This window comes from Vanellus vanellus (genome assembly GCF_965231255.1).
Source record: "Vanellus vanellus genome assembly, chromosome: 2".
Lineage (NCBI taxonomy): Eukaryota > Metazoa > Chordata > Aves > Charadriiformes > Charadriidae > Vanellus > Vanellus vanellus.
In genome coordinates, this window is record NC_138906.1 from 16,584,403 (window position 1) to 16,611,123 (window position 26,721).

A 26,721-nucleotide genomic window follows, 5' to 3' on the forward strand; every position below is an offset into this window, starting at 1 on the left:
TTACACAAGAATGTATCTTGAACTACCAAATGGCATTTTTATTTTGCTTTTTGAGGGATGCCTTTCTTCTTTCTCTGCCAGAGATCTACTCAGATGGATTTTTAGTTACAACTGCTTCTGTCCGGTGCTGTGAAAGCCTTGTCCAAAGCCAGAGGTTAGACAGGGAAAGGGGCAGCACAAGAGCAGACCTTCAGGAGACACGAGATTTGGCCAGCAGCACCACTAGCCAAAAAGACGGTGGTAACTGAGCAGCTGGGAAAGCACTCCAGCAGGGGCACGATGCTGTGGGCAGCCACAGATGACCAAGGCTGCTGGCCAGCAGCCTGCGATGAGGGTTTATGTGGAGGCTGACCTGGGGTGGGGAGAGATTTGGGTGGAGGGGATATGGGGCACCAGGAGGAGAAAAAGGGTTGTGAAACAAAAAGCCTTAGCAGTCATCATGGGACATTTCCTCGCCGAGACAACTCGAACTAGAGGGCTAATATGAGGAAAATGGCGTAAGCACAGAACTGCTGCGCTATGCGGGCAGCACAACATCATCCTTCGTGCTGTCAGAAATAGGGTCCTGCAACCATAAACATAGCAGTCTGCATGCTGCTGCCCAAAGACCCCATGGGAGAAGGGAAGAACAATTTAGTTGCTCAATATAGGCTGATATCTAATTGAAATGTCACCACAGCTCATTCAAAAAGCAAGGAAACCATGAGGATACAAACACTCAGCAGAACAGCCTTCACTCGTTTCTCACCAACTCAGGTGCTCACTAAGGTTCATGTTTCCTCTAGAAAAATCACGAATAGTAGTGGCATCTGAGGGCCATAAGGTAGCAGTTAGAGACATCTATCCAAAATCCAGTGTGACAAATCTTACTTATTTCTAGAACTAATAGGAACACCAGTGGGGTATGAAACACAGGAACTGAAATGCTGATATGAGACATGTTACTTTTCTTGGGGGTTGTTGTAACAACACTGCTAAAGTAATGAAAAGGAGAACTATTTTTGTCCTGAATTTAGCCCATAAGGTTTAGCCTATAAAGTTTTAAGAAATCATTAAATAGCTACTTCATTTAGACGAGTTATTTAAATGTTCTGAATCAAAAAAAAAACCCAAACAAATCCAAATAATATAGGCAGTTACCACTCTGATACAGTTTAAAAAAAGAAGCTTTTAAAATGCAAAAGATAAACTCATTGCTTCCTAGAAAAGCATGAGAGCAGAAAACTTGAAAATCTTTCTAAATCATATACACAAACACTCACGTTTCTATATGCATGTATGTATATGTACAGACATAAACAGATCAAGGTTTAGATTCCATTCACACAATAATTAATCCACCTCTTTTCCCTCACTTCAAGAAATGTAAAACCAGAAAAGTTTGTCTTTTATTTAGCAGTACTGGAAAGAAAGGAAGCTGACACAGGGTGGCATCTAATATTTAAGGAGCCAGATGCAGGAATTCACATTCCTTCCTCAGCCAGGAAAGCGCTCTGTGCCATCGGAGAGACACTCTATCACTGGATATAAGCTTGGGATATTAAACTTTAAATACTACATGCTGTTAGAAGCCAGTCAATGGACTCCCACATGAAATTAACTGCATATTGTGTAGTGTGGTGGATGAGACCTCCTAGCAGATCATTTAATACAACGGTCTTGGGATTTCCTTTGAGACATAAATCAGGCGCCTAAGCACTATCTTGTTTCTTGCACTAGTCCATCCATCATACTTCCTCCTCCAGTGATCAAAAGACTAAATCAAATTTATTTTTTCTGTATTCCAGGAAAAGACTTATTTCCAGAAATATCACAGTGCTCTTAAGGTAGAAAGTCCAGTAAGAAAAAGAGAGTAAGGTGATATAACAAGCTCAGTAAATGGATTTCTCAGTACTGTGTCATTTGGTTGTACTCCAACAACTGAATCAGAGCAAAGGACAAATCTTCTGTTGCAGGTGAAGTGTCACAGGGAAGTCTGGACCTTTTCCCACAGGTGAATCAAGTTCCTGTTTGCACTTAGAAGTCAAGGCTGTTCCTAAGACTATGACTGAAATGAAAATGTCCTGACAAGAATGACAACCCTCATTTTCACTTCAGTCTTGTCCTTTCCCAACAAAAAATTAAAAAAAACCCTGCACACAAACAATACACTACTTGTATTCAGTTTATCTCCACTAAAAAGGACAAGCTGTAACAGATTAAATAGTTACAGAAACACCCAAGGGCTGCCTGGTATAAAATTAAATTTTAAATAAGGAAGAATAAACAAGTCACTTGAAAGCCTTAAACATTTTGTATAAATAACCTGTGATGCTATCCAGAATCAGCTGAGCTGTAGGCATCATCTGCCCCAACCATGAGTCAGCTTGAGTCAGTTCGGTGTACTTTTATGGTACTATCATAGTCACAAAATATAACTCTCGGCAGCACAAAAGAAGTCTCTGAAATGTGGAACAAGTATTTGGTGGGAAGGCATTCTCTACTAGAAGCTGGCAATGAAATTAGTGGAATAAATAAAACGCCAGCATACTTAACATTTCTGTCTCTTTATTTTTAGCCCAAACAACGGACTGAAATCGAGGCATAAAATGAAAGGCAAATCACGTGCTCTTAAGGCCAAACAATTTGAAACTCTTTGGGAACTGTTCCTTCTGTACAGCAATTCTCCGACTGCGCAAAGACTCACTCTGGCAATATGGATTCAGTAAACGGGGAATGCTTCCAGCTGTTTGCGTCCCTCCCACTCCCAGTATGCATAACATCCTGGCTGGTAGAAGTTATATTTGTGTTTAAACATGATAAGACTGATTTATATTAGAGGAATGCTTCTGATCAATCATTCGTGCTGAATAGCCAATGACTAAGTGGAAATGCTTCACAGAGCACTGCCGAATAAGAACTGAGTAAGAAGTTTATAAAACTTCAGGACGTGGCCAACAGTCTCTAATCTACTCAGCAGACTGCATGCAGCTTCCTGTAACCGCTTAAACTGGGCACATGCACACTTCTTCCAGTACTCAGAAGAGTCCCAGTACTCGTAATTATGGAACATAAAAGGTAGGGAGAGTTCGTCGCACTTAACTTTGCCAATGAAAAGTTAGCTGCCAAGTACAAACTGATTATTACAGTCAACGGAGAGAGATATGAGACTTTTCAGGCACTTATCTTCAGGCAGCATGAATCACTCTGTCCACCGACTACGGTATCAGCCTAGAAACTAATTAGCTGCCTCTGGGTGAGACATATCCCACTGAAAGTTCGGGGCTGTCTGCCTGTAGGGTGGATCATCGGCTGATGTTCTTTGTCAAACTGTCAATAGCTATGGGTCCGGTGGAGCTATGGAAACCAGCAGAGGCAAGATCTGCTCCTAGCTCTTTGCCAAGTTTACAACCCAGTGGCCTGAGTACAACCGATCTGCTCTTGAGGACGCCTTGCAGAATAGTTTTATAATGCACAAATAAATATTTACACCAGTAAAACATTTCTGCTTTGATATTTAAAAAATAATAAAAGAAAGCGATTGAATGTAAAATAAAGTGTTAGTCTTTTAGGATGAAAGCTTAAAAGCTTAAAAGGAGGGTTTTTTGGAAAAAAAGGCTTCATTGTTTTTAAAAGACCTGTGTTGCCAGTAATGTCAAAAGTTATCAAAATTGATATGTTTCAAAGCTAGTTTAATATTTACTATTAATCATAGTTTTTAAACTTACTATGTTGGATCTCCTTAGACAATGAAATGACACAGGCCAATTTTCATTTAGGGTTCACGTTATCTCAGTGCTATGGTATCTGAGAGAATCCTTCACATTTACTAGTATCTTCTTTTCCTTTTGCAGCTTTTTACAAAGTTACAATTGCAGTACTTTATTTTAAGGTACTTACTAGGAAATTGATTAATGTCACCTCAGCAATGTCCCGGTAAACCCACAAAACTAATGTGTAAGTATTATTGCCCTCAGTTGAGGCCAAATTTCTGTTTATAACCCCCTTTTACCTATTACACAGCTTTGCTGTATTTATGTGTCAGGCTGAAGGCATCTAAGAAAATAATCTTCCTGAAGTTGTATGTTGCACTTTGGAAAGCAAAAATGGACCTGCGCTTTTCAATAGTGTAAAACTAAAACACACCAAAAAAAAAAAAAAAAGGTAAAAAATCCTGCAGCCTCTCTTGTGGCCAGTAGGTCGAGGGAGGTCCTTCTCCCCCTCTACTCTGCACTGGTGAGGCCACAACTGGAATACTGTGTCCAGTTTTGGGCTCCCCAGTTCAAGAGGGACGGGGAACTGCTGGAGCGAGTCCAGCGAAGGGCAACTAAGATGATTAAGGGATTGGAGCATCTCTCTTATGAGGAAAGGCTGCGAGAGCTGGGACTCTTTAGCCTGGAGAAGAGAAGGCTGAGGAGAGACCTTATTATGGCATACAAGTATCTAAAGGGTGGGTTGAAGGAGGATGGAACCAGGCTCTTTTCAATGGTTCCCAGTGACAGGACGAGGGGTAATGGGCACAAGTTAAAACACGGGAAGTTCCGTTCAAATACACGGAAACAGTTCTTTACGGTGAGGGTGACAGAGCACTGGCACAGGCTGCCCAGGGAGGTGGTGGAGTCCCCTTCTCTGGAGATTTTCAAGACCTGCCTGGATGCAGTCCTGAGTAATGTGCTCTGGGCAATCCTGCTTTGGCAGGGGAGTTGGACTAGATGATCTCTAGAGGTCCCTTCCAACTCTGATGATTCTGTGATTCTGTGATTCTCTCATCCTTGGGGCAAAATTTTGACGTTCAGCACTCAGCTGGCCTTTGAGCCATTAGAGGCATCCATGGTCTCTCTTATGAGAGTTTAGTAAATTGGACTACTTTGTGAAACTGGGCTCCCTCAGTTCACATATATTTGATAGCAACTTACTCACATTTGACATTTTGCAAAGCTTTGTCTAGAGCAAGCACACCGCAGTCTGGAAAAGCAGCAGACGGGGAGGGTTTTCTTGGAACTGGCTGGTCCATCTTCAGAGGACGTGTGACACAACTGCCCTTGAAATTCGTTCTTCCTGAAGGGGAAGAGATCAGCGCAGCTTGAACACGTAAGCACGAAGGTGTAAGTGTGGCTGACGAGAGGGAGAGCTCAGAGTCCACCCCGCGGGCCAGAACGAGGGGACTATTCGAAGTGGATGAGGAAATCTGGAGGGTGACAGATGAAAACAGGGAGGCGGAAACGGAAAGACAGGGGAAGATGGAACATACGGGGAACGAGTTTTTCTGTGCTATTTGTACTAGCTGAACAAAGAGAATTAAGATTCACATTTACTAGTTTGAAGACAGTTTAATTTTAGTTAAACCTCAGCCACAGCAGAAAGGCCACATATTCAAGTATGTGGTTACAGAAAATACCACAGATCCTGAATAAGCTGTGAGGCACAAGGCTGAAAGGCAAACACCTTTCCACCACCTGAGCAATGGGACATCCAGCATGGCCTACGTGTGCGTTATCCTCATAGTGACTTTTAAATACTTTTTTAGTGTGAACTGGACTGATAAATTCACCTCCTTGCGATATTCTCCCTCATTCTTTTTGAGCTTTTCTAAGAATTGTGAATCTTTCCATTATATATTAGTTCATCGACAACTATCATCTTCTCACTTTCATTCCTTGCTGGTTCATTCCACCCAGGTGGAATCAGAATGGAACTTTGTTTTTGTAACAGTTATAATGTCAGCTGTGGCCAGAACATCCTACCACCAAGGATACTCGCAAACTACAATACTTCCTACTGTAGTTTCACACCTAGGCTTTAATTAATGATGTATTTCATTTAAAAGCCTGCACCTGCAGACTGAGAAACTGAATTCTTCTCTTGATGAGTCCTGTCAGTTATACAGTTTGCTGTTGCAAAATACTGCAACTGCGGGCAGAGTCATAAAGAAGGGAAGAAAAGCTGTGTGAATAGCACACAACAGAAAGTCAGAATTGCTTTGTATTAGCCTCTGCTTAGATGACAAGGTAGTGGGATAAATCAATACTCAGGCAAAACTGCTATTAACGTCCAGACGTAACCTCTTAAGAACAAGAAAATTTATGACGCTTTTGCTAGAAAGAGGACAATATATGGAGATCGTTGAGAGTGCGCAAGTGAGAGATTTTGGCTGTAAATCACTGGCATCTTCATCCAAACATCATTGCTGCCAAAGCGTTTTAGATATAAGTCTAGCAAATAAAAAAATGAGTCAGTAAAAGAAATTATTTGAAGAAATACAATAATGAGAATAACTTTGGGGGTGTAGAAATGGGGAAGATAAATTAGGGGTTCCAGAATAATCTCAATATAGGACTCTGTCTTCTACTTGACAGAAATAGTATTATAAAAATATTACGTTCTGCCTTTTTTGCCATTGTTTTCTATTAGAACAGCCAAGCACCTTATACAATAGTGATAGTATTTGCTCAAATCTCCTTTCCCAGAGGCAGCATTTCTATTTATTTCCTTCAGACTTTATTTGTTCTGTTTCTTGCCTTCTGGTCTTGCTTTAAATTTTCTGTTTTCCATGTAGCTCCTCTTTCTCTCTATACCAGTGAACATAAAATCTGTCCTTACTCCTGCTCTCACGACACAAATACTCTCACTGCTAGTAGGCTGTTCCCTTCTCCTACTTCTTCTGCAGCAGCTGATATTAAAATCATCCTCTCTCATTCCTATCCCTCCTCTCCTCTACAAAAGTCTAAATTTCAGTAATTGCACGCAGAAATAACTACTGCATTTAGCTTAAAAGGTTGCAGTATGTCCCTCATGGCAATATTGAGGCAGAAGAAAACCCTCACAACCCTCCTTGCACACTTCATTGCAGGCAGCGGAACTCATTTTTTCCCCAAATGAGCACGAGCTGCTTCTCCAAGCAGTGGGAATCCCCTGAGGAGGAGGGAATGGAATATGTAGACACGTGATCTCAGAGCCTCACAGAATAAAAGCAGCACATGGTAAGAATTAACTAATTGCTGAATCTCAGAAAGTTATTGTACAGTCAAAATTATCATCCTTTGGGGATATTTCTAATCTCCCATAGGCATCTTTTCTTGGGTAATGAAACACTAAAATATCTTCAAGCCTGAAGTTTTTAAACCAAGTTCTCTAGAAAACATGCTTTAGTTCAAGCAACGTAATAAGGAGGTGGGGCAGAAGTTCTCTGCCCTGTGTTATCATGATCATAAGCTTTTCCTTTGAACATTAACATCAAAGACTTCATTCTCCTCGCTTAACTCCCGCTCCCTTCCTTATTTTGGAACACAGGAGGAACCTGTGCTTTGTGCCTAAGGATGACAAATGATTCCTGTCTTGCTTACTAAGAGTCAAAGTATCTTATAGAATTTCTGCATTAATCAATGATCTTCACAATAATAGAGGAGCCCCACAAAACAGCTTTGGAAGAAATATATCCATGTGATAAACCGGAAGGAATGTGTATACTAATGGCGGCAGGGAAAACACGGGACTGCAACAGCAACAGCTTAGCTTATCCAAACGTATGCACAAAAAGAGGAGAGGGCAGCTTTGCAGGTGAAGTAAATGCAGCAAACGAGTCAGAGGAAGACAGAAGGACCACAAGGCACGGTATAGCTGTAACGAAAGCTGCCCTGCAGCCCCTCTACCCTAACAGCCTGCTCCATGCCCACAGGGTGGATGGCATGGGCCGGTCCCACCAGAGGGGCCACATGCTCTGGCTGAACTCTCCTTTCTTGCTTGCCTGAAGGCCGAAAGGCAACAAGCTGCTTTGTAAATGCTGGTGAGCTGAAGGAAGGGCTTGGTGGACTCTGACCTTTTTAGGCTCATGCTAAACACAGGATCGTTGAACAAAGCAGAGATCTAAGTGTTGATCATAAACCAGGTGTTAAAGTATCAGGCTGACTGCAGCTAAGTGCCAAGCGTTGCTGCCATGCACAGGCGGCACGTCCAGCAGGACATTCAGTGTCACCCAGGTAGACAACCTCGGACAGCAAACCTTTGCCAAAAGACTACAATCTACTGCAATCTTCCAGCTGGACGCATCTGTGACTCACTTCACTCCAACACTTGTGTGGGGCAAGAGAACCCCACTCCAATGCAAACGCACCACTCCATAATGGGCACATTGTACGTGGCTGACAAGCTGCCAGCTTTGCTCACTGTGTGCCTCCAGAGAAGTGCTCCTTATTGTTCGTAAGAAGAGGAGACAACCAAAGGCTGTTATCGAAGACAATTACCAAAACCATTTAGGACTTCCTCTACTGAGTGACCCGATCATCTAATAATACTTTCTGTATTAATCTTGTGTCCACATCTAACATCTTCATCCTCCACGCTGGAAAGCAGCTGACAAGCTGCCAGCGAGTCCTCAGCGCTCACTGTGCCCCTCGGCGACTGCACAGCCACTGCTGGAATAAAACAGCGGCTGCAGCTGCTGCGGCTCTGCTCCCAGGCTGGGCCGGGAGAACCCAGGAGAACCCGGAGGTCCCACAGCCGGCACAGCCCAGGTGGCCGCAGCCTGGTGCGGTCCCAGGAGACCTGCCTTCTGCTCCTGGCTCCGTTGATAACCTTGGGAAAATGGCTTTCTGTTTTTTCTCCCACCCTTTATCTGTCTTTTCTATTTAGAATATGACTTTTCACCTCGCGTTTATGATTTGGTTTTCTTTAGTTTGGAAAGAAAAATCATAGCTATGGTAGGAGCATTTTGAAAAGAGAGGAGACGAAGAGGGGGAGAAAGAGAAAGACCCTGCTCTCAGTAACAAAGTGGGTTCGGAAAGAGAAGCAGTACAGACAAATTAACACTCCCTGAGGCAGAGGAGGGTGCGATATCTAGCACAGTATGAAGAAGTAAAGGGGAAAAGGCCTGTGTTAGGGGGTGGTGAGATGATGAAGCTGCCCAGCGGGGTGCTGCAATGGGGGGTATTCGGAGGGTAATGCGCAAACCATGACACTCCTCACTGTGGCCCTAGATGCAAAGTATCTCCCTTTAAACCCTTTGCAAGCTTCAGGAGTGGAGGAGATGGTGGGGAGCAGGGTGACAGCCCCCCGGCTGCGTGGGCTTTAGTGACTCAGAGCCCAGTGCATTGGTACCAACATGCGGCGTCTGGGAAACTGCAGCCAAGGAAATACCCTGATAACTGGGCAGGAGCTGCTGCAGCTTCTCCTACCAACCAGCCCCTGCTTCCCAGGAGGCAGATGGTCCCCGAGGCACGTGAATGACCGCTCACACCTGAGTTTACCAGCCAGGCACTGGGAGGGATGGCACCGTGGCTGCCGGGTGCCCTCGAGCTGCAGCCGAGCACCCCAAATTTACACACACAACACTGGACACACCAAAACCTGGTTTGGGATTCCTGGGTGTTTCTGCAAAAGTTATAATAAAACCTGTATCTGGCAAGCTGTAGCTACAGATTGATTGCTCCACAACACAACCAGGTCATGCTGATAATATATATTTATATTATACATATATAAAATGACTCACTGACTATAGGCCAAAGATTCTCAGACTGCCCTACACACCACTGATGCTTCACCAACCACTTCTCTTTTGTGATACTGGGGCCCTCTTTTGCTGATGGCTTTGATTAAAAGATAGCTAGACAGAATGAATATATATGCTTCAATGGGCTTTCAAAGCAAACCTATAGTAGGTATAAAAGATAATGGTATGTAATTAAATCAGCTGTACCTACTAAGTAATATAATTTGCCAAACATACTGTAAATACTTTGAAAGCAATAACTAAAATACTAAAATATTTTTCTGCTTACTGTGACTTTCTCAATAATATGATATGCAAATAATCATAAAACAAAGTACTTTACTATTTCTGCTAGTATCTGCAGACATCACTTAGCTGGCTGTCCTCCGACAATATATTCTACAGCATAGAAATTTACTTCTTATATTGTTCCCAGAAAATAAGCATATGTTAAACATAAAAGGCATCACTACCAAATGACAGTCCTTACTGTCTTCTAAATATAATCCATAAAAATCAGGAAAAATGGTGTGTTACTTCAATGTAATTAAGCCAATTAATTTAAAAATTTAAACTAACTGAAGTATTATAATTCTGATATTTTCTAATTATTATATGGGTTTGACACAGGCAAGTACTTGGAGAAGGAAGATTTGAAAACTTATATCCAAATCCTGTAACAAAGAACCACAATCTTTCAAAATTACAGGAAAAATCAATAGCGAGCACAACAGCAAATCCAGCAGTTTCAAGCAAAACAGTGAATATATATCATTTATACTCCTGTCTCCAGAATCACATTTTGTCACCTGTTTTCTGTAAGATGCAAGGATGTGGATTCCCAGAACTGGTACCCAACGCTAACAATGACCCACACACTTCCTAGCTGCCCGCTCAAGCCATGAAAACATGTCTTTTCTTGAGCTCTTCCATGCAAAAATGTTGATTTGCTCTCCCAGATGTCACGTACACTGCAGTATGGAGACGCTACGTTAAACATTTTGACATCATCTGCAATTGTGTCTGCTGGCTCAGACACCTCCAGCACTTTTTTCTGACATCTTTAGTACTTCAGAAGTGTTGGAAAATAACAAATTACGTTCATGCACATCTGTACTCTCCAAAGGAGTCCAGAAAGCAGCCAAATAATTCAGTGATTTTTTCAGCTGTTTGGGAGATTTTTTTCCAGGCAATTTCCCATCACACGGCACAGCCAGCAAATGGCAACATGACACACAAATGTCTGAGCTGAGCATTGGGTAGTGCTTGAAGCACCAGTTTAAGCAGTATTATTTACTCCTCATAGCCCCAGCAATCTGAGGCACATTTTTGCCATTGCTTGTTTATGGCACACCACTGTGGACTCCGGCTCTCCATTTGCATATTCTGGCAAAACATGCTTTTTTTCCCTGCAAGAAGAAAGCAGGGAAGAACACCTTGGCTAAAAGTCATTTTTCTCCCCCAGTACTTAAATTTTCTACATTTTTGGCAGATCACTATCCTCCCAGCATTTACTTTTATTTAACACGGCACACACTTCTACCGTTTTAAAACTCCGGTTATAAAGCAGCTTCTTTCCCTGTTTCTGGCAGTATTGATATTATATACTAATTTACCTGTTGCAACATATGGTCTCTGGCTTCCTTATGTTTGATTGTCAAAGTTATTTCTCCCCCACCTCATTTGTCCAGTGCTTGCTTTTGACGCAGCTGCTTGGAGCAGCAGTCTGTCATTTCAATCTCATTTTCTAACACCACTAAAACAGTTTTACGTTTATATTTGTACTAGCATTCAAAGCTTCTGCTAATGCAGCTCTGTTAATACACTACATCCTAAACAATGGCACTGCCCACGTGGAACACGGGGTGGAATCACGGGCCGGGCTTGAGTAAGGCAGAAACATCGTTAATTCTTTATTTTAAAGTGCAGCTGGAAACAAAGCAGGATAAAAATTATTATCAATTTGCAGCACCACTCATTTAGTTAATCATACCAGAACAAGAACGGACAAAATAATTCCAGTGGCCGCACATAAAGGCACAGCTTTTATGACTGCAAGCGGCACGTCCGTAGCTTGCGTTTCCCATCGCTCCTTACGTCCAAAAAAGCGTCAAATACCACTTTTTTTTTTTTTTTTTTTTTTAACTAGCATATCCTCCAAGCCCCAACTTTAAGGAGCACTTAACCCGCCGCAGGCTCTGCCCGAGGGACCTGGGGAGCGCCACTCGTCAGCCGGGACCCGCAGCGCCGCGCCAACCTCGTCCATCGCCCACCCACTTCCACCGCCTTTGGACGCGGTTGGGAACAAGAGGCCACCCCCCACCCCCCGACCCCCCCCTCCGCCTCCACGCGTGTCTCAGCCCCGCGGGAGGAGCCCGGCAGCCAGGGGAGCGCCGGGGGGGTGGGGGGGTGGGGGATGCGGGGGGCGCAGCCCTGAAGAAGAAGCGCTGGGGTCCAGACGCCTTTTGCACCCGCAGGGATCCGCCGTCGCGGGGCAGCCCCGTCCTGCCGGGGGGGGGGGGGGGCACAGGCAGCCGAGGCGCTAATAAACTCCACCAAATAAGGCGCTGAAGGGAGGTGGGGGACAAGGAGGGGGCGAGTCGCTGTCCCGTCTCCCGGTCAGGGAGAGCCCTTCCCTCCTTCCCTACCCCTCCGCCGCGGCGGAGGCCACCTCCCCCGCCCGGGCTTGACGGCAGCGGGGAGGAATGTGTTTCCGGGGCGGGGAAAGCGCGGCCGAGTGGCGGACCTTCCCCTCTCCTCCCCTCCCCTCCCCCGCCGTGCCGGGCTCCCCCTCAGCAGCTCGGAGGCGAGGAGGCGGCGGGCAGCCGGACGGACGGACGGACGGGGAGCGAGGCCGGGCGTCCCGCCGCGCTGTGCCGCGCCCAGCCCAGCCCGCTCCCGGCACGCCGGGGCAGAGGGGGAGCTTCAGTTAGTCAGGCGGGGCCGGAGCGCGCCCCCTGCCAGGAGCCAGCCGCGCCGCGGCCATGGCCGAGGTAGCGGGGAGGACGGGGCGGGGGTTGGAGCCGGTCGGGAGCGGGCTGAGCGGTCCCGGCCCGCGGGGGCCTCGTCTCGGGCGCGCCTGAGGTGGTGCGGGGCAGAGGGCGGCGAGCGCGGCTTCCCGCCGCCAACCCTCCCGCCCGCGCGGGGAGCCGCCGGGAGCCGCCGCCGCCGCCGCCCCGAGGCGCGGGTCCGTCGGCGCCCGTCCCGGGCGGAGGAGGGGGCGCCTCGCCTCCCGTGGCGCTTGCCACGGCTCCGGGGCGGTGTGCTCGTCCCGGGCCGGCGCGGCCGGCGGGCGGGCGGGCGGGAAGGTGTCGGGCCCAGTCCGCGGCTTCCTGTGGCGGCGGGACGGCGGCCTCGGGCCTCCCGTGCCGGTGGGGGCCAGCCAGGCCTTTGTCCGCCCGGGGCCCGGCCCTGCCCGGGCAGCGCCTGCGGCCGTGCCGCCCCGACCCTTCCCTCTCTACGGAGGTGGGAGCCTGTACCGCTGCCCCGCTCAGAGCTGCCCGGTGCCGACCTCGGCTTCCCGCCCGGAGGTGCCCGGGGAAGGGGCAGCGCTGTGGGCTGCGTGAAGTTTCGGGCGGCTTCCCCGGGAGGGCGGGCGTCCCCCTCAGCGCCCGGTCCGGCGGCGGCCGAGGCAGCGGGGGGGAGGGAGGGGATAGGCTCGCTTCCCGCGGGCAGCAGGCGGTGGGGAGAAGGGAGTTACAGGAATGAGATGGTGAGGAGCGAGGACTGTAGGAACTTGGACGTCTAGATTTTTGACCTGCAGATGTCTGCTGAAAGTAGCCATTAAGAGGGGGGTATGGGCGCTGTTTGAATGACAGCACGATCGTAGTGCGGCGTTTTGATTGCTCGGTGCATTCAAATTTGTGCGGTTTTTGCTCTGAGCCTTTATGGCTTGCTATAAGCTTGTGTCGGGGGTGGAGGTGGGAATATGAGGCCGCTGTATGCGATCTGCTTCACGTGGAGATTTCGGAAATAACTTACAGCAATAGGAGCACAGTGTTTTGTCCCATGTTATTGCCTTCCTATACCGATGGTTGTAAGGAAACATGAAGCGATAGGGAACTTTTTTTCTGACTCACTGTTTAGTCCATGTCAGATGTCTTTTTCTTATGGAGCGTCTGACTGCCTGTTAGATTCATCAGGCAGTCTTTGTGACTATTTTTCTTGATGAAAAAAATGTTGAAAAAAGTTCTTGGTTCCTTTTGCATTTGTCCTTGGTGTAAAACAACAGTCCATTCATGCCAACACACGTGCACATACCTGTTGGGTGAAAAAGTTGATTTTTATGGTAGATTTGCCATTGGTGCTGCAGTTCTGTTCATGCCAAGACACACAAACCTTTAGGAGTAAGGATTGTCTCTATTCATGGTAGTGGAACCACTTACGGCTAATGCTGCGTGTCTGCTTAAGTGTTGAAATGGAGCAGGACTTTACATATATTCAAACAAATTTAGATAATCTGTACTCCTGGCACATTAATCATTTGGTAGGTAATGGTGGTAGGGTAAGAAAAATAATTTTTCTATTATGAAATGACTTGGTAGCAGGTTTGTTTTTTTTTTTTTTTTTTTAAAAGAAGTATTGTACTACTAGAGAGATGTAAATTAGACCAAGTTAAACAAGACTTTAAAAGTAGTGAAGACATTCATTGTCCCTATCCATCCCAGTGATGAAACTGATGATTCATTCTCCTGTCACAAAAAATATTACTTGCCTCTGGCAAATGATTAAGTAGCATTTTGCAAGCCTGCCTAAGGCTATATTTATAAGGGTTGCAAAAACAGTGAGCCATTGGCAATAGAGGTAGGCAAGACGAGGCAAGCTTAATATGCAAACACCTTCAACTTTTGTCCTTTTCAAAGATGTTTCAGCTGAAAGGCGCAAACCTGACAGGCACACAGAACGAAATCTTTAATCAAAGTTGAAGCTGGTAAGTGCTGTATCAGTTTGCCAGCCACATGATAAATGAACCAGACTTACTTAAAAATGAAATGTCAGCAGTTAAAAATCTGGTATTCTTTGTGTGTGCAGCCGGGAAGCTCATTCTGCTCTGTACATTCGGTCATCCGATCTGCATCATGTTCCTTGTTATGCCCACCCTTATGAAGGACTGATTCGGAGGGATGCAAGTTTCTCTAGAATATGCGTCGATTTCTGATGCGAGTGCAGAATTTTACTGTTTTGTCTTGAGTTTTAAGTGACTCAAGTGGGTAATCTTCTACCACTTCCTTTGGGAAGTGATTCCCACAGCTGAAAACAAACTGTCCGGAAACTTTTCCTGCTGTTCTTTCTTCCTGATTCATGATTTCATTCCTCTGCTCTTAAGCATCCTCCCTATAGCTCTCTTAGAGTAGCTCTGCTATGGTGCAGTTTTGAAAAGAGCTCGTTTGCTATATCAAGCAGCTCAGGAAGTAGATAAGTTGGGTAGCAGAAAGGCAAGCTCGGGGAGAGCGATGCAAACATGGGTGGACACGTGCTGTCTTCTCCATTGCCCTGAATATAATTCCCTCGCTGCCACTGGTATGAGTGCTCTTCAGTTGTTTGTAAATAGTTGTCATGCCTACCTTTCCACCCAGTCTTGATTTAGTCGAGTGATGTGATGTACACTTAGCTTGTGGTTCTCAGTCCTCTGATCAGCATGCTACAGGCTTCCTGGCTGTCCCGTGGCTCTTGGTAATGCGGCCTTCAGAAATGGTTCTGATTGCAGTTGCGGCAGAACTGCCGTTAAACAGGCTGTTGAAGTACCTTCTCTTGATGAGACCGTTTCTGTAAGCCATCATCAAAGGCTGTAGTTCTGGAACAGGCTCCAACCCCATTCCCTTTCTTTCTAGTGGACAGACATGCAGAGTCCCTGCTGTTCATCTGCTGCCTGCGGGCCTGGGCTTCTTCAGTACAGACCTGCTTTGGATGCCTGGTGCAGCCTTCGCTCATGTCGTCGTTGCACGTGGGAGCAGATGCATGAGCTGCGCTACCTTCTGTTCCCTGCTAGTTCAGAGGAAGTGTTGCACCCACTGCCTGGCTTGGGGAGTGGGTTTTTTGGGGGAAAGAGTAGAGGCTGGACGGAGCTTTGCTGGCAGTTGGTATACCTGACCTCCTCCTTCCCACTGCTTTCCAAATACATTTTGTACCTCTTCCATGCGAGAGAGACTATTATAATCAATCAGACGTTGCAAAACTGAAGGTAAAACAGGCAGGGATTTTCTTAATCAGTATTAACTGTGGCAGGCTAGCTAGCTTTAAGATAGCTCATGCCTCCTCACATGGCACTCAGTAGAGAGATTGGTTAGATCCAGAAATGAGACAATCCAGGCTTGGCAGTAGCGGAGCCTGTTCTGCCCTCATTTTCTTTTCTAGAACTTCAAGTGATTTATTGTTTCCAACTTCATTTTTTAGGATGGCCAATCCCCTTGGCATCCTTTTAATTCTTAGGAGCTGCAGTCAGTCCTCTCAGGGAATCCTTGTTGGGAGTGCCTTTTTTTTTTTTTTTTAAGCTTCTTGGGATCTATTGATAGAGCTCATAAAGCAATTACATAAATAATTCTTAAAAATATAATTAAGACAATATATAGTTAGATTTATTTTGGAAGTGTCATTAAAAAGTACTTGCCAATATATGTACTGTTCCCCTATGACTAGATTTTTAAGTCATCTGCTACATTCTATGCCCTGTAGGAAATTTCCTGTCTCCCAGCAGTAGAAAACTTAGGGTTAAGCCCGTGTTTTCCTACCTCTCGTCTCCTGTCTGTCTTCGTATTGCTGATTCCACAAATTGTTCCCACTTGCTCTACTTGCCTTGGTTTGAGGCACTTAGTAGTAGTAGTGTTCTCATTAGCAGTTTTAACATTCCTGGTTACACAGCTTGAGATTTTTCAGGCTCCTGCTCTGGTGTGTGTGTGCATGGGTGTTTTTTATACAGACACATGCATTTTAAGGCTTTACAGGAAAATGAGTTTTTGGTGTAGGGAAGAGTTAGCTGTTGTTTCTGAAGAGCATGCTTGTTTGTTTTTTGAGAGGGAGTGTCACAGAATCATGAACAAATGAACAAATTCTGTGGCTTGGTCTCCTGGACAGACACTGGCAGTATCTTGGTCTGATTTAAGGCTCCTTTTGTGTCAAAAAATTGAAATCTGTTGATTAGTTCTAACGCTGAATAATGTTGACGTTTATGGTGGCCGATACCATCTCTTTTTTTTTTTTCTGTATAGTTCCTCCTCCTCACTCTGTATTGCTCTGTTGTGTACTCTGTTGCCAGCTTTCTGAAAAAGATGATGTTACTTGCCGTGCAGTAACCACAGTGGACCACAATATTGACCAGTGTCTGTCAGCTGTCGTCATTATAGAGTTTCTGGGGTGGCTCGCAAAGTCATTTTTGTGTATACCCACAAATGGGAAGACAAATTCTAGGTTTTTTCTTTTTTTTCTCTCTAATTTGTCCTGCGTAGGAGTCACCCAGTAACCTAAACTGTTAAAACTGTGTCAGGATAAATTTCTGATTAGATCTTTCTCTAAACTTTCTTCTCTCCCACCGTGTTGATTAGTAGTGTAAGTACTACCAGTAAAAAGTGCTTCATTGTAAGAAATAGTTGTGTGCTTTAGGTGTGTTCATAACAAGCTGTATGAGTTTCTAACCCAATTTAAGATGTGTGTAGGTTTGTCGAATAGCTTGTATTGCGAATGTCACGCAGAGAAAATGAAAATTATAACTACTGTGAGTGAAAAATGAGACACTGGGCACCTTGTTATGCATCACTAAATAGTACAGTTTTCTTTTACAGTACTAAGGGTGCGCTCTTTAGCAGAATGTTGTCATTAATCAACCTGTATTTTTGTAATAACCACCTTCTTTTACTTTTGTATTCTTAGAATAATCAGAGTGGTTAGTGGACTTCCTAGGCTATGGTATTCTCCCATTAACAGATTGAAAATGTTCACAGAGATGGTGAAGTTACTAATTTAGCACAAAATTTGCACATTAACCAAGCACACGGTAGGGAAAGTAGCTTGATGTGACTATAATATTAATGTTTTCTTTTGGAAAAAGTTTTGGGAATAAGATTCCTACCTGACCTGTAATCTTTGGGATATCTCTGAGTAAAGGCTCTTCGTATATTAGAGTGATTTTTGTCTATATCATTCTCAATTTCTCTTTCGAAAGGTTTATGAAGTATGTTTTCTGTCTTAAAAGCAGTTTATTGTGCTTTGTTTCTTTTCCAGCAGCAGCAGCAAAATATCATTAGTATTCTTGTGTTTTTTATTAGAGTGGGAAGTTTTGAGTAACAAAATTGAGTCTAGAATCTTAACTTTGTTATTGCTAGTAAGAGCTAAGAAGATACTGGTGTTTTCTCACCATTCTCTTCTTTCTCCCACAGAAAAACATCTTGCGTATCTTTGATAAATCAATGCAGTTCTCACATTCTGCCAACAAATCATTAGTTTTCTGTTTACAGTAATTTTCTCTAAATTTCTAATTTGTAAGACAATTTTTAAGTGCAGATTCTTCTCAAAATGCTCATAAACTGTGACATATTCAATATCTAGTGCCAGTATTTTCTTCCCCAAAACGATCAACATAATATTTGTTTACTTATTTCTGATTTGTTCACTACAAGATCACTTAAGCTTAACTTAGTCCTAGTTTTGACTTAGCTTAGTTTTGACTTCTGCTCTTGGTATATTCTAGTACATAAGCAGGAAAGAAAGCCATGGTTTATATGGATTCTTATTGCATTAAGCTATCAATATCTGTGTAGTATACATGCTACGTACAAGTACTCACATGTAGTTAATTTTTCCGTTATGGCTATTAACAAATTTGTTATGTTTACAGCTGTGCAACTAAAGGCAGTTTTGATGTGGAAGCTTAACGGAAAAAGTGAAAGCTTTCTTCTTTTCTCATCCTTTGTGGTACAATGAAAAACAATAATTATATATTGGGCTGAACTGAAACGCTGAACTTACCTCATGCAAAGATGACTGATTTGTGGTTATTTAAAAGAGAAGAAAAATAATTGTATTAGGTTAATTTAGAAAGAGTCAGTATTCCACTTAGGAAATGGTGATATTGTGAGTCAAAGGTAGTATCTTGGATATTAATGTGTGCTTCGTCCCTGAGGTCATGGTTTTGAAAAAGAAACCGGAGGCCGGGATGTCTGGTTTGGCATAGCCTTGACCTTGAAGTAAGTATTGAGATAAGGATGCTGGGACTGTTCCCTTTTGCAAAGGAAAAAGGAGGATAAGCTGTCATTGTAGGGTTTATTCATTTTATTTGGTGGGATTGTAGTTTAGTGTGTCTTAACACGGTGCTAACCTCGGGTGTTGGCACCGAGAGTTGTGTCTGCCTCTTGTGCAGCTAGCTGCTCTGTGAAGCCATTTGATCTGTCCTCATCTGCTCTGTGTCTTTGTAGGCTGGCAGGACCCACTGCCTTGCACTGCCATAAAGTAGAAGATCACAGGATGCTCTCCCAGTGAGTTGTGGGGTAACCTGAATATCAGGAGCATATCGGGGACCGTAGGAGGTCATTTGAAGGACCTGGCATTCTAGTAGCTTGGCTGGCATCCTCTGTAGATTCAGTTGCTCAAGTATTAAATTGGGTAACATCCAAGCTCTGCCTAGACCCTCAGCTCTCTGGTTTTCCAGATCTTAGGTAAAAGTGTTGTGTGTGAAGGTGAGTACAGCTAAAAGGAAAACCTATTTCTGAGGTGGAGATAAATACAAAAGAACATAATATTTTTGATATTAAATAAAAAGCAGTCTCCTAGGCATCAAAAGATGACGCATTTTAGCAGTTGGTTTTCATTACATTGGGATTAAATTTTGCATTGGCATAACTTCTCATATTATTACTGTCTTTGATAGTGTAGTGGCTGAAGACATCATGCTCATTCAGTCAGCAAGTGAAATGCCCCCTTTTCTCCTAATAAAAAGGAGAAATGAGGAAATCTTTGCTAGCATCATCCATAAGATTGAGTAGGGTAAGCAAAGTTGATTATGTGCTGCTGGTGTGTTCTGGCTGGGTTTTTTTTCTTATTACACGGGTGGTTTTTAGTTTTCGTGGGCATAGGATAAAGTCAGGAATTACTTCTCTGAGGTTCCTTTTGTGTTTTCTCAAGGTTGTATTTAGTGTATGTTAACGTGCTCGCTTTCTGGTGCTAGATAAAGATTGTCCCAATGCTGAAAGGTGTACTGTAGCCCATCTGCATAAAATACAAGGCTTGACCATTTTTCAAATGTCAGTTTGCTGGTTTTGTGTCAGAATAGATTAAAAATCTGTCTTTCAGTTGTGTGCGAATGTAGCCTACGTACATTTCCAAAACATTCTGTAAGTGTAACATTTTAGCAGATAAGATTTGTTCTCTGCCTTTACTATACAATTCAAAAATGGGGAAAAAAATTTTGTGCTGTTTTTGTCATTTCTATGTAAATACAAGTCTGTGTGAGAAATTAGTGTTCAGGAATTTCAGTGTAATTTTTCCTGGGTGTGGACTTGAGTGTAAAAAAGGAAACAGCAAATTTCCTTTTTTGGAAGAATATACTACACATATCAGCTATAGGTTGTTTAAAGTGCATCATAAAATTGACAAGCAGTGGCAAACATTATTGTGTTTTCTATGTATGTGTTGCCTCCCTCCACAAAGTATGTTGTTTACATAACTTTTCAAAGGCTAGACTAAAATGTTATATAGCTATGTTGCTGATATCACCAGTTTCAGTGAAAAACTCAACTTTCGCATTAAAGAGTAACTATAGTGTGTAAGACTGCTGCTGGCATTTCTGTCACATCCAGCTGACCAATCTAGAGAGTGTTTAGATAGTGATACAAAAGCTTGCATAGATACTGTCTCTTTTTGGTGCATAACTCACAATGCAGTTTCACTTCCTAAATGAATAATGTCTGTATTTGGTATGATTAACACTTGCTTGTAGCTGGAAGCAATTTTAATACTAAGTCTCTACAGAGTTTAAAGAAAAAACTCACTCATTAGTGATAACTCAAAACTCCACAGTAGACAAGTGGTTTTCAAATTTACCTGAATTTCGTATTTCGTAAAATGTTCCAGTGGCCCTTCAACCATGAATTCAACTAAAAACGTGTTTTATTTTCATAGGAACATGGCTCTGCAGCAATTTATACCAATGTAGGTCCTTACTGTTCATTCTGCCTGTAGCAGCTGTGTAGTCTTGCCATCCTCCTTGCATCAGCAGTGGAAGTCATAAGGCTGTACAGTAAGTCATAGTGAAGTAGCTGATCTGGTTGAAAAATAGATTGGCAAAAAATCAGTTTTCAACTAGATCAGCTATTTCAACTGTGTTACCACATACGTTACTAGTGACATGCTTCGGACCAAGAGAAGGAATAGGAAAACGTGCAGCTCATAGTGAGAGGACTGTGAGCTGTGATAGTCCAGAGATAAGTTGGCATAAACTGCTGTCGCACCTCACAGCATCTGCTCGGGCATGCTTCAGTGCTCTTCTGACTTGAGTAATCCATCTTAGCTTGCTAGATCAGGTGAGAAATAACTCAGCAAGGAGTTATTGCTCAACTTGTTCCACTGTCTCCGTATAAGAGGTGAAAGTATCGTCCACAGTTGGCACCAGATAGATGAAGGGTGCAAAGTGGGGAATTTTAGGGCCTGGAGAAGTTGAGCTGTCTCCATTCAGTAGCAGCAAACTGGTAGATCTACTTGGCTCCCTTGCAAAACTTCATCTCTTTATTATCTTTTGCAGTCCTCTTAGAAACAGCCTGTGGACTCCAGGCTTAAAATCCTGCTCTGGAAAGCAGAAGTGTATTAGTAGGCAGGTTCTTCAGGCAAGTACTGCTTTTTTTAAAGTACTTTGGGATGGGTCTGTTTAAAAAACAAACAAACAAACAAACAAAAAAAACCTATGTATTTTAAGGTTGAAGTAATTATTTTCCAGAGATTGGTGAGCTTTTTGCAAGCACTTAAACTTCAGGATTAAAATCTAGATGATGTCCACTGTTAGTTTCACTGTATGCTTATCCCTAGCCAGTTGTCACTGCCATTGAATTAATAATCATCATTAGTTTCACATAGATATATATATAAAAATATATCACACAAATACATAAAATAAAATACATGTAGAATTAGATATATATTAAACAATCTCATAGATAGATACAGATTTATAAAGCTGTATGTAGTTCTGTGAGATGACCAGTTTTTTATTGTTTCTGAACGGTCATTTTCCTGCCACTTACCCAATGTTGAACGTGTGTTGAGGATGAGAGTTGTTTCAGTACAAGTCTCATTCTAAATTGTGTTGGAATGGTAAAACTTGTAAAAAAACTTGCAATTAAATATTTGGATACTATCTGTAAACATTATTCTACGTACTTGCCACCCCACCACCCCCCTCCAAAAAAACCCACACCAAAACCAACCTTCATTGTTCTTCGCTTGTCTTAATTTTTTTGGCCAACTAATGTATTCTAATAACCTATTAAAAAAGTAAAATCAGAATAGGTCCCCAAACTGGCTGGCTGTGTTGCAGAGCATTCACAAGCAATTTCCTCAAGGCCAGCAGAGAAGGAAGGTGGGCCTGTGGCAGCCTGGATTAGCAGCCTTCAAAGAGCACAGTGTAATTTCGGAGGTCAATCAGTCTGACAGCTAACTGCCACTTTATAGAAGTCGTTTCCTCCACACTTCTCTGCCCATTTGGAGGTCTGGTTCAGTTTGCTGAGGCTTACCGAAAGCAGGTTTTGATGTGGAGGGGAAAGGGATGATTCAAGTTATCGCTCTGCCAGCACAGCAAGCGGAGCTGGCTTGGCATGATGGTGGGGCAGGTCCACGAGTGGGAGCACGGGGGCAGAGGTTGCTTTTTTGGAGGTGGGGATGCTGCAGCGCTGCTGTTCCTTTCAGCAGCAGTTAGCTTTCATCTTGGTTTTGGTTGCTGAAACTGTGCCCTGAGCGTTAATGATAGTTACTGGTGGGTGAACTCTGCCATGTAACGGCGGAGTTTCCGCTGACTTTGCCCTTTGCGGTGTGCCAGCTTCTGGCTTCCTGCAGTACCTGCAGCAATAGCCAGCAAGACGTTTGCAATTGTTTTCTCTTAAAGAAATAGATGAGCGAGACATTTTATTAACTGGAATTCTTTAGCTTTTTACTTAAGAATGTACATGCTTCTGTTCTGCTTTTCCTTTAAAAGAAAAGCTTAGATTAAAGTAAGTTTAGCCAGATGTTGTGACGGTTGTGGACAGTTCTAAGGCAGTACAGCTTCAGAAGCATCAGTTACAGTCAACTGTGTAAGAGCTGCATTTATACGTTTAACTAAACTTTTCGTTTCCCCATGTGGATGAATGTGAGGTTTAAGTTGCGCTAAATTAAATAGTCTTTTTATGGGAGTAGTAAGTGGTGCAGAGTGTGTGGGAATTTAATACTACCTGAAGGAACAGACACCCGTGTTTTCTACTAGAATGGCTTAAATTGTTATGTGGCACTCCTAATTGTAATCTGTCTGAGATGGAAATGCTAAACTTAGCCAAGATGTCTTGTAGACTAGCAAGACCTATGTAAACAAGCTAAATATTCAGTTCACACTCTCCCCCGCCGAAAAATGTGTCTCATTTAAACAAGAGGAGAAATTAAATTACCATGGCAAAAATGACTGATGGATCTAAGAGCATTTGAAAAATGATGAAACAACAGAGTTGGGTTTTTGGGTTTTTTTGGTATGTTTTAATCACAGTTGTGTGAAGAGGTGCTTAGAATAATGAAAACACTGAAATATTTGTTATGGAAAAATGCCTACTAATAACAGTGAGAATTTTGAATTCTTACAAATTCATGGATACAATGTGCTTTGAGTCATTAAGGCTGTGATGGACTACTGGAAACTTCTGTTGGCAAGAGTATGGAAAATTGATATTTCGGATATTTTTGATAGCAGTAGTTTTAAGGGGCGGGGGAATTAGATGTTTTGGTTCTTAGCACTTACATGTCCTCATTATATATTTGTCCTTAAAGAGGAAGCTTTCAAGCACATGTATAGAAGCTGTTGTAGATACAGAAAATAGTAGTTTCAACCACAGTATCGGTACCCATGGACTTGGTGTGTTAACTGTTTAGCCTTAGAGAGGTGCTGTCTTTGTGGTGTGCTTGCATGCTAGTATAAGCAGTGTACGAATAGGTTTTATTATTTTGTCCTTGCTTAAAAATCTAGGAGCTTCATAATGTCCTTGTAGGAATCCCAGCTTTCTGTGGGCAAGATGCACCAACATGGGATTTCTTAGTGAAAAAGAGGAGTGCAGGTGTGTGGTGGTGGGGTGTTCTGCTTTTTTAGTCTGTATTTTATTAAGCACAATAGTTTGGGAGGTGTAGAGTAGCAAGAAGTAGTTACAAACTGGCTTTTCAGAAAAAGATGCAAATGTTTTAGTTGAAACTAGGTATAAGCCAAAGGTAATAAACAGTAAAAGCATATTGCTGGTGTTTTAATTAGGTGTAGCTGCAGGGCTCTGCCTGCTCCGTTTGAGAATATGCAGACTTGTATTTCTCTCCTAATTTGATGTTGAATGCTAAGCACAATGCATCTGTTTGTTAGTCTAGTTTTTCCAAAATACAGTTGTCGTGTGGATAATTGCTGTTAAAAATATCTAAATAAACCTGTGTAGAAAAAATAATATTGTCATGAGAAAGAGTACCTCGTTTGGCTCTTAAACGACTTCCTAAATGTGGTGGTCGTACACAGATTGGTTGTTCACATGAGCTGTGACTGCTTGCCTTTCAAGCATCAAGATGCTTTCCAAAGCAACTCCTAAACTGTGTGATCTTCACTTCAAGTTATGATTCAACAGGTCAAGAAAACATTATACAAATAGTCATCTTTGTCAGCATTAGGGCCAAGCTAGGGACAAAGATGGTTAATACAGTGGTGCGTTCTTAAATTAATAATTATTGGTGGTATGGTAGTACTAAGGAGGTCTAGCCATGAATTACAAACTTGTTCATGGCAGTATATACATACACTATTTGAAAAAAGGTCCCTGCTTCAAAAGTGGTGCTGACTAACCAATGTTAGTCCTGCCCACACCGCAGTGCTCTCCGAAAGACATCAGAACAAAGGGAAGAGATCAAGGTGGTGCACTTGGGGTTTGCTGACTTCACAGGTGAAGGCTCTTTGTCAGTGGCAGCATCTTCACATTGTCCCTGAGCATTGTTGCTCTTTCTTTTACTTTCTGTCACCATCATCAGAATGAAATCTGGACTTGTGTGACTCCTTGAACAGAAATATATTATAAAAAGACCAATTTGGTAGGCTTTAGCAGCACTAGTGTTCTTTACAATTTACTATGCAGGTTTACATAGGTTTGCAGCTGGTTGCAGGAGTTTGTTTGTCATTAAGTGAAATTATCAATAGATTTTGCCAATGAAAACGTGTATAGAAGTACAGTGCCATGAAATAAAACATGGTATGTAATCTATCCTGATTAAATAGCTTTGCTATGTTCCATAGATGTCTAAATTCAGTAGGTCTCTCCTTGCTTACCAGAAGCTCCCTGGCTGTGTTTGGTTGCTTGTTGAAGGGTAGGTATTCACTTTAACTTAGTCCATAGAGTAGTCCTCATAGTTCAGATTGGTCAGTTCTGCAGTTAGAGAGGGACTTAGCGCAGTGTGCACTAGTGAGATAGTCATGCGCGATACAGGAGGCTTGCAGTCCAGGCTCTCTTCCTGTCTGAACATGAACGTACATCTGTTTCCTTTCACTTTCCTACAGGTTAGGGCATTTGCTGATAAAGAAATAAAGTTCATACTCCAAATCATTGTCCTAAGACTCTCTTTGCTTTTATCCACTGGCAGTGTGCTGTAAAATCTGTTTTGTGTGTGTATATATATATATATTACAGGGAACAGGATCTGGAACCCCACTTACATCTTTCTTCTGCCTCCCACCATCTGAGTGCTTCAGTAGATAAACAAGAGTCAAAACTTTATCAGCTCGTTTTCTGTCTCTATGCCTTTCGTTCTTGGTTGCATAGCAGCTTTGGTTTAATAAAAGCGGTGGAGAGAGCTCTTACTAATATATCCTGTAGGCTGATGGAACATTCCCACGAAATGTGAACTCAAACCCTTTGGGGCTGAGGAGGGACTGGAGCCCAGTTGTCTTACTTCTTGGGTATGCCTCAGTGCTGTAAAATACCTGGGGACCATTACCACCCTCAGTCATGCAAACTATCACAACTGAATCTACTACATTTTATCTTTCTCAAGGTGGAGAGATACCAAATATCAGAAAACTTTATCATCTGCAGTTGTTCTGAAATCAGTACCTCTTTTTTCTGATTATACAGGAAACTTATGTGTTCTATCAAAAAGAATCTCCGTCTTCACCCCCCTCCCTGCAGCCAGGCACCTAACTTGGGTGGACTTGTTTCCACTCAGTAATTCGAATCAAGACCAAAAAATACTTTTCAGAAAAATACCTAATTGCCTTTTGTTCCACTATCTAGAACTGTAAGTTGAGGGCTGGTGTGGAATCCAGAAACAAATACCAATAAAAAGGAATAGTATGGTCAAACCGTGTGAGTGCTTGTGAAGTTAGCTGTTCTGTCTTGAAGCAGCTGTGTGCTATATAAACTAACAAACACCCGGTACTCTGGGGATGCAAGCCCATACCATGAACAGCCTTCCAGATCTGTTCTCATGAGCTGTGGCCTCAGTCTGCTGGTTACTTGTACATGAACGTTTTCATGTATTCTGCTGAAGAGGCGATGCAATGCAGGTGCCCGTGCTAGGTTTTCAGTAGTGGTTTTGGACCCACAAGTCTATTTTAGAACCTAACACTTATTGATTTTTCCCATTGAATCCAGTCATTTTTGGTGAATTTTAAGCAACTTGATCTCTTGAAATTTTTTAGAGCTGTGAGTATGAATAAATTATGGGTAGTAATACACTGTAACTGGGAGTCTTAGCAAACCAGTTGTGTTACCATGTGTGTCTGCCTTATTGAGCCTAGGAGGGGGCACAGTAGTTTCCATGCAGAATCTGCAGAATTGTGGTATGTTTCCCTGTGGTTCTAGCATGCAGAAATGTGTATTATTGTCTTTTTTTGGACTCCTACCCCTGCAGGGGGATCTTCTGAACTAACCGGTGACATACATTAGTTGTGGCAGATAATCTCAGATAACCACACTGGTCTCCCTAACCTAAGCAGAAAATTAGTTTCCTGTACATTTTAACTCTTTGTAATTAAAATTAAAGTCCTAACTGGTTTATTATATATCATTTTAACAAATGAT

At 43.0% G+C, this 26,721-nt stretch overlaps 1 protein-coding gene across 2 annotated transcripts in view; it reads left to right on the forward strand.

The window, feature by feature from the left end:
- Positions 1-12,269: 12,269 nt before the first annotated feature.
- The window catches only part of ITGB1 (integrin subunit beta 1), a 45,631-nt gene continuing 31,179 nt past the window's right edge, over positions 12,270-26,721 (forward strand). Inside the window, exon 1 of one of the 2 annotated variants that reach the window (XM_082479414.1) lies at positions 12,270-12,459. In XM_082479414.1, coding sequence (XP_082335540.1) covers positions 12,451-12,459 — 9 coding nt within the window. In that variant the 5' untranslated portion in view covers positions 12,270-12,450. The remainder of the gene's footprint in view (positions 12,460-26,721) is intronic. The other variant, XM_082479415.1, reaches the window with a different exon arrangement.